The sequence below is a fragment of the Coenobita brevimanus genome, chromosome 74, assembly GCF_032717465.1.
Source record: "Coenobita brevimanus isolate Jiangsu-jjx chromosome 74, ASM3271746v2, whole genome shotgun sequence".
In the NCBI taxonomy this organism is placed as follows: domain Eukaryota; kingdom Metazoa; phylum Arthropoda; class Malacostraca; order Decapoda; family Coenobitidae; genus Coenobita; species Coenobita brevimanus.
In genome coordinates, this window is record NC_137027.1 from 7,418,767 (window position 1) to 7,434,893 (window position 16,127).

At 41.2% G+C, this 16,127-nt stretch overlaps 1 protein-coding gene across 1 annotated transcript; it reads left to right on the plus strand.

The window, feature by feature from the left end:
• The first annotated feature begins 243 nt into the window (after window positions 1-243).
• On the plus strand, window positions 244-9,940 carry Ref1 (RNA and export factor binding protein 1). The gene is made up of 5 exons (XM_080278535.1): window positions 244-531; window positions 2,607-2,738; window positions 5,307-5,559; window positions 8,095-8,271; window positions 9,605-9,940. Exons 1-4 carry the CDS (start codon window positions 331-333, stop codon window positions 8,268-8,270), a joined length of 762 nt encoding a protein of 253 aa, XP_080134661.1. The 5' UTR covers window positions 244-330; the 3' UTR covers window position 8,271; window positions 9,605-9,940.
• The last annotated feature ends 6,187 nt before the right edge of the window (window positions 9,941-16,127 follow it).

Genomic DNA, 16,127 nt, shown 5'->3' on the forward strand with positions numbered 1-16,127 from the left:
ATTTATATATATATATATATATATATATATATATATATATATTTTATATATATATATATATATATATATTTTATATATATATATATAATATATATATATATATATATGTAGATATATATATATAATGTGTGTGTATATGTAAATTGTAATCTAGCGGATTTGAGGTCTATCTAGCCATTTTTGAGCAGTCTTTTAGCAGATTTTCACCAGCCACAGTTGGCAACACTGAAAGAGACGCCGCCATTTGCTGAGCATTGTGGGACCGGCAGGGACGGAGACGCCATCACAGTTGTGAGATACGTGTGTGTTGTCTGTGAAACAACTAGAAAAATGACTGCGAAAGTTGATATGAGCCTAGATGACATCATTAAGACTAACAAAATCAAGACTGGAAATCGTAGAGGTGGTGGAGGAGGAGGTCGAGGAATGAGAGGACGAGGCAGAGGAGTCAGAAGAGGTGGTAGCACCCGAGGTCGACCAGGTGCCGGCCCGCGCCCAATGGGAGGAAACAGGCCGGGTTTTGGACAACGGGTAAGTATTTCCAAATTTCCGTCGTTAGAACTTTTGGGGGAATTCGGTTATGAGGCCAGTTAGGTCCTGTTTTGCTCGATATAAATATTGCTAGACGAGCGTTGGTGGTTGAACTTCATTGTTTGATGGTGTACCGGTAAGTTATCACGCGTGTCGCGGTAAAATGAGGATTGGCATTAAGTGGTAAAACTAACACTGTAGTGGGGAAAGCCCAACTACATAGACTGGATTTTTTTCCCCTCCCGTACAGTCACGCTCATCTGTTTTTGTGTGCGCTAAGACATCCCCCAAATTTGAGGGATGTTTTCGGTGCCATCCCAAAGGCGGCCTTGTGGAGGTTTCATTTTCGTCACGTAAATAATGCGCCTATTCCATGATGCAGGTTCTTCAAAATGTGATGGTTGGAAAATTATTGCCAAACTACTCGACCCATTGGCGCACGCCAGAAATCCTCCTCCCTCCACCTCACTCACATACTCTCTCCTTGTTAGTCTCTCACTCTCCATCCTCTCCACTTGGCCAAACCACCACAAAGTATTTCTCCAAACACTTTCTATCACCTTCACACCACAACGCTACTTCACTTCCGTCAATCTTTCTCCCCATGTAGCTCTACGTGCTTCTCTCATATACAGGTATCTCATTTCCACTGCTCTCACTCTTGGCTTGTGAATGGGCTGACAAAAGTTACTACTTAGTAAATACAGTATTACGCATTTAATATTAACAATTCAGTATTTCATTTGGTTTGGATTGTGTAATTTTACTGATTCATCATAATTTCATAAAAGAATGTCATGTTATATATAGCATAATAGTAATTCCCAAAAAAGCGGAACATTTAAGATAGTTTTCTGAAAAAGCAGGACATTTTAGTCAATTAAAAAGGCAGGACAGACTTTAAAAAAAGCAGGACTCTGGTCACCTTAAACCTAACCTAACCTGTTAACAGTAATAGGAACATTTTGCTTACAGTCAGATTAAGACAGTGTATTTACATTCCCTGCCACTGATGCTGCTGTCTAACAGCCTGCTTATAATTAATGGGAAATGTAGCTTGGCTGGTGATATCATTACTTATGAATTGTCATAAGAATAGCCACTGTGAAACAGTGAACCTTTGATTTTAGTGGTTTTTGTTATTACTGCTAGATGAAAATCTACACTCAGCTGTTAATATGTTATGGCACATTTTTTTTAGTAAAAAAAAAAATATATCACACACCTGAGCTAGTTTCTGCTGACTGTGATGATGCAGAATCTTTCGTTTTTTATCACTTTTAGGGATTCAAATATGAGGCCCAGCTTGGAGTTAATCCCAGGTGGTGGGGACTACTAGCTCAACCCTTTAGCCTCAGAACCCCTTACTTCAAGCCTATCTCATGTCTGTGCATAGTACTGTACGTGTTTCTTCCGTACTTTGCCCTTTTCATCATTTTGTATTACCCAAACCATGCCTGTGTGTGTTTCTGATAATTGTTGTAAATGGGAAAATTTGGGTTTTACAAGTGGGGTGCCCAGTACCAATTAGGATAAATCCCATAGGCTCTGTGCTTTGTTATCGTGCAATTTTATCATGCACTAGTCACAGTACGGTACCAGTTATGTGCAATAACCAAGGAATCACTGTACTGAACTGCATAATATTTGACTCAACCTTGGAGGAAATCCAGCATTGAAAACAAGGAGTGCTTGTACAGTAGCTGAAGTGGCGTTAATGGTTATTAGTTGAGGTTGACGTACTAGACATTTTTAAGGATGTTATGTTTTTGGATTTCGACATTAGGACTGTATAACTCGCCATTAGAACTGTATAACTCGCCATAAGTTGATGCTTATACTTTTTACTGAGATCAGTAGAAACTAATCTAATAAAGCCTAACTGAACCTTTGGCAATTAGACAAAATTGGTACTGGTATTAATGTGGAACGGCAAAATCGACGTCTATGTGGAACGTAAATGTACGGTACTTAACTGTTATGTTTCCCAGTATAAGAAGTTAAAAATACTGTACATTGATGTGTTGTCCGAAAAGTTTTCTTCAGTCCTGGTTAATGATTATCTTTTTTTGCAGGGTAATGTAGATGGAAGATGGAGCCATGACATGTACCAAGGTGGAGGAGGAGGACGAACGCAGATGTTAACAGGACCAGCCAAACTTCTCATCTCCAACCTTGATTTTGGTGTCTCAGATTCAGATATTCATGTAAGTAATGCTGTTAATAATTCTTGTGTTTTTCCTTTGTTTTTTGGAACATACCTCACTGTATCCTAAGGTGGGAAAGAGAGGTAATTGATTAATCTTTGATGTCTACTGTTTTAAGTATGGTATGTTTTGGATTTTAGGTTTCCTCTGTGCAGACAGGAGGTGGCATGCATTCAGGTTCAGACTATAAAAATCTAAATGCATACAAGACAGTTGAAACATAGTTTCATGGGGGATACATCAGGAGTCCGGCCAGGATTATTCAAGTGTGACTTACAGTATATAAACAGTACCTAACCTTACCAAAATCCAAAACAACCAGACTGATGTCCATAATCACTATTATTCAGTTTAAAAGTAAGAAGCTAATTTTTAACATCAATAATAATTCAGTGGTTTTTATAATTATGGCATGATCATTATGCTGATATGATAATAGACCACCTTCCTTACTTTATGGTATGTGAAGTCATTTTACCCACATTCCTCATTATTATGTGGACTCCCAAAAACAATATACTCCAACAGTCAGGTTGAACATGCAAAATGTTTAACCCATGGATGAGCCACAGCTCAGGCTGTGTTGGCCATTCATCACTGTTATCTACTCCAGTCCTATGCAAACTTATGCAAGGCACTACGCAAACGTAGTTTTTTTTTTTTTTTACCAGATGATTACCTGGATATTTATCTTCAAGTTATTATTATTTTTTTTTTACACCCTACATAAACATATGCATGGCCCTACGTAAAGACAGAAAACTAATTTCTGTATGTACTGTAACTTAATCCATCAACAGAAAACTAGTTTCTATATGTACTGTATCCAAAGAATTCTTTACATGGTCAGTATGATATTTTAATGTTTAAATATTTGTTTGCTGTTATTGCCTTTTGCTTCCGTTTAATATTTATGGCATGCTTAAAATATTTGAAATGTGCTGAATCCATTTTCTTTACCATCCATCCATCTGTCATCCAATCCTACGTTGCCCCATGAGGAGTGTAGGAGCCCGGGGCTAGGCAGTTGGTCCTGACATTTAAGATGAGAGTGACCAACCTCACTCATCCCTGAGTGGCATTACGTGAGCAATAAACCCCAACCACCCCATGGTTATAAACCTTCACCAGCTCAATCCGATTGGAGTACAATAATTACCCATTTTCTTTACATGATGATTATTACTTGTTCGCATTTCTTTGCTGCAGTTAATTTTTTCGTGTGCTTAATGTTTAACTTTCTTTAAGTTCTCCCAACAGTTCCCTGCAGGTGTGTAAGTAATTTGCTGATTAGCACTTGATTTAGTTTCTAGCCCATAGAATACACCAGTTGTATCATGACATAATCAGTATGGGGATTTCTTAAAAGGAGGAAAGAGATAATTTGGGTTAATGTATCATCATCATCATTGTCATCCAGACCTCCTTTTCCACCCCAAGGTCGGGTGAGGTAGGGTTCAGAGAACCAGGAGAAAAAAAATAAACAGTAACCAGAGTTTGACCAATTGAATAATGAGTCACAATACCATAAAATCATTAAATGTGTTAAATTTGTTAGTATTATGTGTCATACACTGGAGGGGGGTGCTAATATGAGTTCCATGCAGGTAGGACATTAGTACTGGTATATATCCACTCACTCGATGTATAGCTGCTTTGGGTGTCAGCCCTTTCCTCTTTTCCTTCCTTTCTCTTCTGTCTGTTTCCTTCATTCTTTCCTCTTCCTTCTGTCTATGGGTGTCTTTACATTCCCTCTTCTGTATTTCTTTCCTTCATTCTTTCCTCTTCCTTCTGCCTATGGATGACTCTGCACTGAGTGACAAGCCAAATGGTTTCCTGTACACCAGGAAACCATTTACTATTCCGGGTGGTAGCCATATAACCAAATTATGGCACCTGTTGGTTTAGTGAGTAATTAAGGTGCTCCAATCAGATTGAGCCAGTGCAGGTTTATATCCAAGGGATGGTTGGGGTTTATTGCTCATGTAATGCCACTCAGGGATGAGTGAGGCTGCCCACTCATCTTAACTTTCAAGACAGCTTGCTTAGTCCCGGGCTCCTACGCTCCTCATGGGGGTAACATAGGATTGGATGATGGATGGGTGTAAAACAGTTTTTATATATTTTTATATTTTATTTATTTTTATTGCTCTTTTCCTTAGGTTTAATATTGTTATAGCATACTTAAAAATGATCGAGAATGTGCTGAATTTAATGATATAATTTCTCCGATAAAATAGGGGGAAAAGCTATGAAGCTTAAGTTTTGGGGGAGTCAGGTCCCCAAATAATATTCCTGTGAGTTCATTTTTCTCATGTGAAATCCACTAAAACCACTTTTCTTGATTTCGGAAATCACAGGATGAGTTCCAGTGTTTTGGCTTTTTAATTGGTAGTTATCCAATGTGTCGAAGAGTATTAGTCATTTGGGGTGCATCTTTGTGAGAAAAGAGCTTTGATTTAATAAAAATCAGCATTCAGAGTTCAGACTTTTTTTTTTTTTTTTTTTTTTTTTTTTCTCCCCAGCATCCAATTGTATATGATTATAGTGTACATTTTTCTCTTTCAGGAATTGTTTACTGAATTTGGAACAATGAGAAATGCAGCAGTTCACTATGATCGATCTGGGAGGTCGCTTGGCACTGCACATGTAGTGTTTGAGCGTCCCGCAGATGCACTGAAAGCCATAAAACAGTACAATGGTGTCCACTTGGATGGACGACCCATGAACATTACATTAGAGGGTGGAGCACAAGGCGGCAGGACTGTAGCACCGGTCAAGAGACTGCAGCAAGGTGTCAGACCTGTTGGGGGTGGTATAGGTAAGCATGATTGCATTTAATAAATTTTCTGCAATATGGAATCATGTATTTAAGTGAAATATCAGAGTCATGCCTTTAAAAATGGCCCAACTGCTGACAAGCCAGTTACGTACCCTCTCTGTTCAGTCAACCAGAAAAGAAGCTATTGGCCCTCTTACCGCACGTCAGTCTGAAACATGGCTGAAGCATTGTGATATAAAAGGCAGCCTGTGGTTCTGAGTACAGATATTGGTCTTGATAATTATTAGGACTTGAAATCACATAAAACCTCACATATATACTAGGTGCTATACTATATATGTATTTTTTGAGGCAGGTGGTTAATATTCGTGTCTGCAAAACTTGTTTGTTTTCACATCCAACAAACCCAGAGGGGATAATACTTTTTTGATTGACTAATTCATGTAGTCATCTGGATCCCCTGTCATTTCCCTAACCTCGTCAACTTCCCTACGTACCTCGTACTCTCGGCTTCCACATCCATCCACCTTAGCCTACTATACCGTCTCTATCCTCCAAACACTTAGTTATACGCTTTTATCACCCAGACTGCGTCCATTCTAACCATATGACCATACCATCTAAGCACACACTTCAACCCTGATATCATCTGATCTTGCCAAAAGAGCTTCCATTAATCACATTTCTCATCCTGTCCAGATTACTCCATTAGTTGCAAAATGTGTAACAGTTCAGTGGGGCAAGAACATGGATGCACAGGGCCAAGTTCAACTTATTTGCATGATTATAATACCGTACCCAGTATCCTTCTGAATGATTTCTTCCCAGTGTATTTTGTGCTGTGTAATAGAACATGGATGCACAGGGCCAAGTTCAACTTGTTTATATGATTATAATACCTAGTGTCCTTCTGAATGATTTCTTCCCTGTGTATTTTGTGCTGTTGTGCAGTTTGCAGAGTAATGTACCATTACTTTTTTTTTTTTTTTGTAAAATTATTGCAGTTTGAGTTTGGCTTTAACCCCTCCGTGGCCGCCGGTGTCAAATGACGTTTAGCCGATCAATGGTCGCAGGCGTCATTTGAGCGCAGTCTATAAAAAACTGCAAAAATTTTTGGGAAGTGAATGAACGTTCTGAACGTCTTCACACTGATCTACACTACTCTCCTATACACCTCATCAAGCAGTTCAAAGTCTGCTGATGTGATGAGTGGATTTTCGATTTTTTCACTCCTAGCCATGCCTAAACAAGCACAACTACACCCATTATCTCGACCCAGGCAGAACACATCATCTTTATCTTCTCTTGCAAAACACACACAACCACCTGTTTACGATTATGAAGTAATACAGGAACATACAAAAAGACATGATAAATGAAAAATACATTTTTGTCTTGGTATCTTTACCTATTTGCTCAGGTTTGCTGTAATGGTTTGGATCATTTGATGCAGTGCAACTTGTAGAAAACTGTGAAAACCTTCAGGAAGAGAACGAAAATCTGGGACATGAGACTGACCTTGACTTCACCCTCTCACATATCATCTGTCAGTTCACCACCTGCTGTCATGACGAGTGGATGTACGACTTTTTCGCTTGTGGCCATGCCTAAAAACGCATAGTTACACCTATTATCTCGACCCTGACAGAAAATACAATCTTTTTCCTCCCTTTCAAAACACACACAACCACCCTGTTTACGAGACAACAATATATACGGTATTGCGAAAATAACAAGGTAAAATGATAAAGATGAACGTAAAATGATAGAGAAAGATGAACATGTTATGGAAAAAATACGTTTTCCTTCATCTGTAAACTTATCTATTTCTGCTTAATATCTGTATTTGTAATAATTAGACTTCTGAAACTGCATTATGATTCTTCTTTTAGCCATGCTCGTGGTGTGGGAGCTCAAAGTTGCGACTCGACTTCCGCTTTGCTAATCGGAACTGACCCTCCACTTTATTCTCCTGTGGCAGAGTCTAACCTTGTAGGACATGCAGTTTTCTCATTTAGGACCGAAAATTCAACTCTTTCGCTCCCTTTTCCAAGCATGAGCACAACGATAATGTAAAAAATAACTCGAAACTACCATGAACATATTTTATATCAAAAAGGTGAAAAAATATTCATAACAATTTATTTTCCAGCCATTCCTAACAGATTATGTACTGAAATCATTTGATATCATCATATCTCATATATGCACAACATTTCAGCACCATTCGTATTGTTTTGGGAGGTAAAAAAAAAAAAAATAACCTGCCGAGTTGCGTTGCGGCAGCGCCCCTGGGTGGCGATATTGGTTGCCGATATTTCTGCAACTTCCACTCTCCATTGCAAGCCATAAAATGCATCTAGGAAGCTGGGATTTGCACTGTTAGGTGCATCTGAACTTTCTCTTTAATATGGCAAAAAAAAAATAAATAAATAAATAAATTTTCGAAACTTCAAAACATGGCCCCGGCGTCGGCCTGGTGAGCACGGAAAATTCCAGTCCTTTGGCTATGGAGGGGTTAAAGTTTTGATTCTTTAGTGGAATATTACTACAATATTTTTAATTATTTTCCAGGTGGTCGTGGTGGGAGAGGAATGCGTAGTGCGAGAGGAAACAGAGGCAACAGAGGTGGTGGCCGTTCCCGAGGCGGCCGTGGGAGAGGCTTTGGCCGAGGTGCCAAAGCCAAAGTACCCACAGCTGAAGAATTGGATGCTGAACTTGACGCCTATGTCAACCAAGTCAACAAGTGAGGTAATTGGTGGCCAGCAGTGGAGGGCCTTCACCATCATGTGGGTTCTCTTGTGTGGCAGTGGAGCCTGTCGACTGCTGCCACTATTTGGCCACGCCATTGGCTGCTGTAAAGTTGCCATGACATCGGTCTGATCTCCAGACCTCAGTGTCAGGGTGTGTTGTGGGGATTAAGTGGGGAGGGTTGTCTTGTAGTGCAGTGGTTCTTTGTTTCATGGCACAATGTAAGTGAACATATTGCAAGTAAATTGCCTTGGACAGTACCGGGTAGTGTTAGTATACGATACATACAATTCTTCAGTAAAATAGAAGTAGCACCTTGAAGAGAAATTCAGATGTGAATAAGACAGTATTTGAAGCCTGTCGAATGAAGCAGTGTTATGAAATAAGTATTGACAGTGATAAGTTACCGTACAACATCCACATAAAAGAGTGGTTTTTGTGTGATTTCCAATTGAAAGTTGCAGTGAAATGTAAGGACTGCCATGGCCATCATATAGTTCCTGTCAAGATGTTTCTTCTACCAGCTTACAAGTTGCCAAGAAGAGATCACAAGCAGATGAGAAAGTGATACTGCCAGTTGTATAATCTTTGAACAGAAGGTGCTTGACAGTATTTCTGCTAATTTTCATCTGATATTGTGAAAATTTAATTGATTGAACCCTTGTTATGTTTGCAATAAACATTTAGTTTTTTAGTGCCAGTGTTAATTCACCAGTCGTATTCTTTATTTGGTTTGTAAATTAAGTACCGGTATACTGTACCTGTTGAAGTTCTAGTTATGTATGGTGCCATGAGTAGATGGAAAAAAAAAAAAATGCTCCTTGATCGCCCTTATAAAGAATGAAGTTATTGAATCTGCCCTGATATAGTGAACTGCAATTCTATTATTGACTAGCTTCATGCTAGTTCAGTAGAACACTGTTGCAGTGCTAAAGTGTGCTATGGACCACTGCTATCCTGAGTGATTGGATAAAGGCTCTACAAGCAACGTGGGTATAGTGATGGGGTTGATATGACGGCAAGGGTTGAACCATGTTCTTCCTATTCTTCCTGGACGGTTGTGCGGGGGGCTAGTGGTGTGGCGCCGGCAGTCACATCATCCCATCTTTCACCGATCCCTCCAACCTGCCTGCCACCACCCAAGTATCCTGTGCCTTGTTCTTTTATAATAAGCACAATGATTCCTAGTGCCGTTTTTATAGCTGTTTGCTGTGCAGTAAGTACAGTACAAAGTATTGTATGTCATGTACAAAGAAGTACGTAGACTCTGCTGGAGTATCCTTTCTTCATATATGTTTGACGTTATATATAATAATGCGATTTTCTTCCTCAGGTGAATCGAGGCAGGAGGACAAGGATGGGAGTGCTGACTGGCAGCCATGCTGCTCGGGATAAAAAGCGTAATTTCAAGATCAGTAATATAGCTGGAACCTGATGTTTATAGTTAAACTAAGTAACTACGTTTTTTAAGTTACTTTTTGTCTAAGACTTTATATTTTACTTCAGTATTAGGATAAGGTACAGATTTTGTTTATTTCATACTTGTCTTAAGTACTGTCAACTCAATATTACTATTTTACTATAAGATGTCTACTTTGGATCTGTCTGATATTCCATTAACTCTTGTCAATGCCAAAAGCATTTTAAGAAAATAAAACCCAGAAATTATTTTGCATTGTATCTTGTCATGAAACCTGCTTGTAATACTGTATGCTGTTCAGATTGTGAACGTATGAGTGAGTTTTTAAGAGGAAACATAGCTCAGTTGTCCAGTAGCAAGTATTGAGTGGCTCCAGAATAATTATATATTGACTCTATTGGTAATCAAATTTTTTTCCAATAGAGTCAATATATAATTAATCTGGAGTCAATGGGGGTGCTCACCATCCACTCACTCGATTTAGTGCTGCCCTCGGGTGTCTGCCCTTTCCTCTCCTCCATTCTTCATTCCTTCCATCGTCTCCTGTCTTTCTTTCCTTCAGTCTTTCCTCCTCCTCCTGCCTACGGGTGACTTTACACTCCCTCTTCTGTTTTTCTTTCCTTCATACTTTCCTCTTCCTTCTGCCTGTGGCTGAGTGACAAGCTAAATGGTTTCCTGTACAACAGGAAACCATTTCCTTCATTTGGTGGTAACCATATAACCAAGTATTGGCGCCTGGTGGTTTAGTGGGTACTTATGGCTCTCCAGTGGGAATGAGACAGTGAAAGTTTATATCCAAGGGGTGGTTGGGGTTTATTGTTCACGTAATGCCACTCATGGATGAGTGAGGCTGGTCACTCTCATCTTAAATGTCAGGACCAACTTGTCGAGCCCCTGGTCCCTATGGTCCTCATGGGAAAACGTAGGATTGGATGATGAGCAGGACTATTAGATACGTTTATGTGAAGCTACAGGATGTGGTGAAAGTTTCTTGGTGTATCAGATCGAGCCAGGATTAGGGGGTATTGAATAATGAGTGAATGGAAGCATGGCCTATTGGACTGGGCAAACTTGGGCTGTCTGGACGTTGCTACTCCTCACCCTGCCCTAGGATGTGGAAGAAGGTTCGGATGAGATATATATATAAAATATATCCATCCATCCATCATCCAACCCTACGTTGCCTGATAAGGAGCGTAGGAGCTCGGGGCTAGGCAAGTTGGTCCTGACATTTAAGATGAGAGTGACTAGTCTCACTCATCCCTGAGTGGCAATATGTGAGCAATACACCCCAACCACCCCTTGGATACAATCCTTCACCGGCTCAATCCGATTGGAGTGTCGTTATTACCCACTAAACCACTAGATGCCATAATTTTGGTTATATGGTTACCACCCAGCGTAGTAAATGGTTTCCTGGTGTGCGGGAAACCATTTGGCTTGTCACTCAGTGTATATAAATTATATATACAGTATATGTATCTTAAATGCCAGGACCAACTTTCCTAGCCCTGGGCTCCTACGCTTCTCATGGGGCAACGTAGGATTAGATGATGGATGGATGGATATATATATGTGTGTGTGTGTGTATACTCTATACACACACACACACACACACACACATACATTTGGATATACTCATCCCTAATTTGTCATGGGTATTAGGGGACAGGCTCTTGCCTATAGTGAAAATCAGCACATACTTTACTGAAAACATGTAAGGACTCCCTCAGCCATGATTTAACTATGCCCAAAAACCCTCTGTAGTGTCCCAAAGCATCACCAAACATTTGAATTCACTTGTTTGACATTTTTCAGTTTTAAACTTAATTCTAAAATACACCTTAAATTACCGGTAGTATATATGGGATTGTGTACTCTCCCACAACAACCGACTGGCAGAGTCAAAGCCCCCCAAAATGAGGGATGATTGCAGCGAGTTAAGTAAAAGTGATGAAAGTAGAAAATTGGTCTTTGCTGCTCAAAAACTGGTACAATAAGCAAGATGGTGTTTTGTTAGTATTGGTGCATCATGAGTATGTTAATTGCAGGGATAAAAGACAAGCTTGCATCTTTTGCATTAAAACTCAGTGTGTACTGTAGAGTTATTTTTTTTTTCTCCATTTTAATGGCCATCTTTACAGATTAATTGAATAGAGGGTTCATGAGAAATCCTCCAGTCGCTGGGTTTGGGACTAAGTAACATGCAGTATGCAGCTCTGAGTTAATACAGAATATGGTTGAATCACGTGACTGGCAAACATTAATATAAGGGCTATTGACAGTGACCTGCAGAATCAGCCATACAAGTACAACTGCCTCCACTTCTAAGTACCATGGAAGGTGGCATGTCAGAGGATTTTTGTCTCACTAGGGCATTTGTTTACATCTCATGCTTGGTGTGTTGTAACAGTCTTGTTTTAGTAACACTGGTGTCACACAAGACCCAAACACATTACCCCCTGTAGTGCTTAGAAGTGGAGGCGATTATTCAGTACATCCTTGTGTTCATCATTCATCCCAGGCATCATCGTGCCAAATGATAAAATACTGGTATTATGAATTTTTGTATAGGTTGTGTGGGAGATAACCTGGATAAGGAAATCTGCCATCATGATAAAAAAAGAGAAAGCTTAGACAAATGTCACTTACACTGCCCTTCAATACTGGATTGATGTGGGAATCCCTCTAATCTGAGAACTGAAGAAAAACTCCAGGTGAATTTTTTTTTTTTTTGCTATGTAATGTGTGAAGAGGTATGATCATGAGTTCAGATGAAAGAAGAAAATGGCCCTTATTTAGAATGTCTCAGGGTCGTGTACAGTATTTTAATGAGAAGGGTGGCCAACAGTTTTCTTCCACCCAGGGCCTTGAATTTGCACAGTACTGGTATACCATTAACAATGAGTTTTTGTAGAGTCATGCTCAATAATAAAATTGGTGTTGGTGACCATCATCCACTCAATGTAGTGCTGCCTGCTTCTTCCTTCACCTGTATCATTCTTTTTCTGTGTCTGCCCCCTGTCTTCCTATTTCTCCCATCTTGCCTGTCATTTTTTTTTAGTCTTCTTTCCTCCTCAGGTAGCTTTACACTGAGTGACAAGCCTAATGGTATCCTCTAAGTCAGGAAACCAGTTACAGTGCTGGGTGGTAACCATATGATCAACCCATACGTGTTCCCTACATCTGAACAAGTGGGTTGGTGGAGGGTTAGTGTTTCTCTCCATAAAACAGCTAACTCCCAGTCAAATGGCCACTCCTTAACGGGATTATGGCATCTGGCTTTACTTAGATAGATGGGTGAAATGATCGTATATTGGTGGAAAATTGTACAAGAACATGGTCCTGTAGTGGAATGCTTTCCCTTGTTTGCTATACCTTTTGCCTCTAGATACAGTAATAGCTTATTCTCATACTGTGATTATTGTGGCCCCTTTGGGGATTAAGCTGTCTGGCTATAGGTAGATCATTTCTCCTGCTGAGGTAATAGGATATGATCTGTGACCAAAAGTACTTAAGTGGACAAAAAAAAACAGCAGAATGTGCAGTGATAGGTCACAGTCATTTTTATAGCCAGTCCCTTGGAATCCTGATTCTGCGTGATGAATGAATTGGGTGGTTTAATTAGTGGTAGGGGATGTGTAGATAAAATATACCAGTATTCATTGGGACAGTGTGAGAAAAGCATGTGAGAAGGACTAACATGTTTATTGCATTTGTAGATCTAAGCAAAAGCATACAAGAAAGTGAACAGAAGGATTATGGAAGGTGCTACTGGTACATTAATGTGTAAATGGAAAGCTGTTGAATGGTGTAGTTTTTGTGAAGGCAGTAAGGCATATGCAGCAGTAGATGAGATCTAGATACTTAATTACTGTGTCAGTGTTAAAGTGAGACAAGGATGTGGTATCTATGAATGGTGTTATGAGAGGTTAAAACTAGTATTATTGTGTGATGAGTTTGTGATGAATGGAAAAGGTTAGAATATCTTGAATTTTAATTACAACATGTAGATATTGCTGCATTGCTTGCAGGTCATTAACAGGAGCTGTACAGTTGATACAGTTTTGTGGATGTGAACACTGTTTTGAATGCAAATGTGGATAGGAGTAAAGTGGTCTTGTGGCGGGTACTTGTAGTGAGTGGAGAGAGATGAATTTGTTGAGGGAATATTAGTACCTAGGTGCGGTAATAGAGAAGGTAAATGTGCCACAGAAGCGAAGAGTAGAATGATACAGAGAAGGAAGGTGGCTGGTACAAGGAAGTCCTTGATACTAAACACAAGTCTGTATGGGGAGGCTGCAAGAGTTTTCATATTAATACAAGGGTGTGAGACTGGTATGGCATGAGAACAAAAAGGCAACAGTAAGAGCAATGGAAACAAAGTTTCATGGTTAGATTAAGAAATAACTATTTGTCAATGATGTGGAGTAAGATGTTAACTAGGGTTAAAGAGAACGTGCATACAGTAAATGGTACGAGTATGGTTATATGGAAAGAAGGGCTTCAAACAGGGTGGTGGTGTGGTAGTAGTTGCAACCCCAGGATCAACTAATCTTGGACCTAGTGGAGTGCAGGTTGAAAATGCCTCCCTCCTACAGTTCACTATCCTCCTTTTGGGGGTCAGGAAGGGAGGTGCAGGACATCTGCGTAATGTAGCCGCAGAACAGCTCTGTTAGGTGTCACCACAAGAAGGCATCCCACTCCAGCATGTGTGGGGTGATGTAAAGGGTACAGATGAGCAAGGTTGAAGGTGGAAGTGTAGCTGACCAAGAAAAGTGTGGACAAGTATGGTTAAATAGGGTATAAGGCTGTGAGGTGTGGAATTTAAGACCTGTTGAACTGATAGGGGATCAGGTTGGTTGAATGAATTATGTATGGTGGAACATACACTGAATAGAAGGGTTTGGTACCTTTTTTTTTTTTTTAACAGTTGTCTGGCAGGTACTGCACATCCAAAAATAAAAAAAATAATAAATGTGGTTAGTTTTGTGGCATTATGATTTTGGAGACATGAATGGCGAGTGAATGAGTATGTGCTGTGGTCTGTTTCACTGTGTATACTGTTAGTTCCATCATGTTTCCTCTTCTTGTTTCCTTGTGTCCCCATTCCTTGGTGTTTGAACTTTACTTCTCTCCATCCGTAAGTGAAAAAAAAAGAAAAAAAGTCAAGATACAGTACAGTAATGGTATTCCTTAATAGATGAACATCATACTCCTGCTGGATAGTTGCCAAAAATTTCAAAAGTGAATAAGCAAATAGATAGAAAAAAATAAAAAGTTACAATATGCCTCTTAAAATGCCAGCTGTGGCAGTGCAGGCCGCCACCACACCCCCAGGAGGAGGAGGAGGACACGGGGGGCTAGACGGCGCGCGGAATGTGCCTGGGCAGTATGGTCATAAGTTCACCTGGGCCGCGTGCCCCTATTCCCTGGAACTCGCCTGCCGCCATCACCTTAGTCAAAGTACACTACCTTCCGCGTGAGCTGACTACCGACAGGATCAGGGTGGAACTGGCCTAACAGTTCGGAGCAGCACCCCAGCCACGGCTGTAGCCGGGCACCTGAGATGGTCTGTAGCTGCTCACAGATTAAAGAAACGGCCTGTAGCCAGGCACCAGAGACGGCCTGTAGCCGCTCACAAAAAAGGCCACGGCCTGTAGCCAGGCCACTAATTAGGAGATGGCCTGTAGCCAGGCCACTAATTAGGAGACGGCCTGTAGCCAGGCCACTAATTAGGAGATGGCTTGTAGCCGCTCACAAAAAAGGCCACGGCCTGTAGCCAGGCCACTAATTAGGAGACGGCCTGTAGCTGCTCTGCCCAATGCTGCTCACACCCCCTACAGAGACCAGTGACGGCCTGCAGCTGCATTGGGGAGAGACCGGTATGTCCCCTCTCCTTCTGTAGTTGCCTTGGAGGGCACGACACCGGCGATGGCCTGTAGCTGCGCCTGTAGGGAGGAGACGGCCTGTAGCCGCTCCTCTCCTGCACGTCGCCCTCCTTGCGGGACTACGGTGACAGCCTGTAGATGCACCGACAGGCAGCTGACAGCCAGTAGCCGCACTTCCCCTGCATTCCCGTCAGGGAGTCGGGCCCCGGCGACGGCCTGTAGCCACACCGACAGCGAAGGGACGGCCTGTAGCCGCCCTCTGTCTCTTGCCCAAGGGAACCCAGCAACGGTCGGTAGCCGCACTGGGGAGAGACGCCAAAGTCTCTCGCCCCCTGTGGCTCCACAACGGGATGGTGAGCTGCGCTCAGTTCTGCCCTCCGGCAGGAGCACAGATTGCCCTCCTGTCCACCCAGACCAAGGCAACCTCCAGGAGGAGGACCACTGCCCTGAGGATTAGTAAAGAGGTCTCGTACTGTCCCCGGGGTTGTTCGGAGGAAGAGGGCTCCCACCTGGCGGACTCCGGCAGGGGATGACGCTGCAGCCCA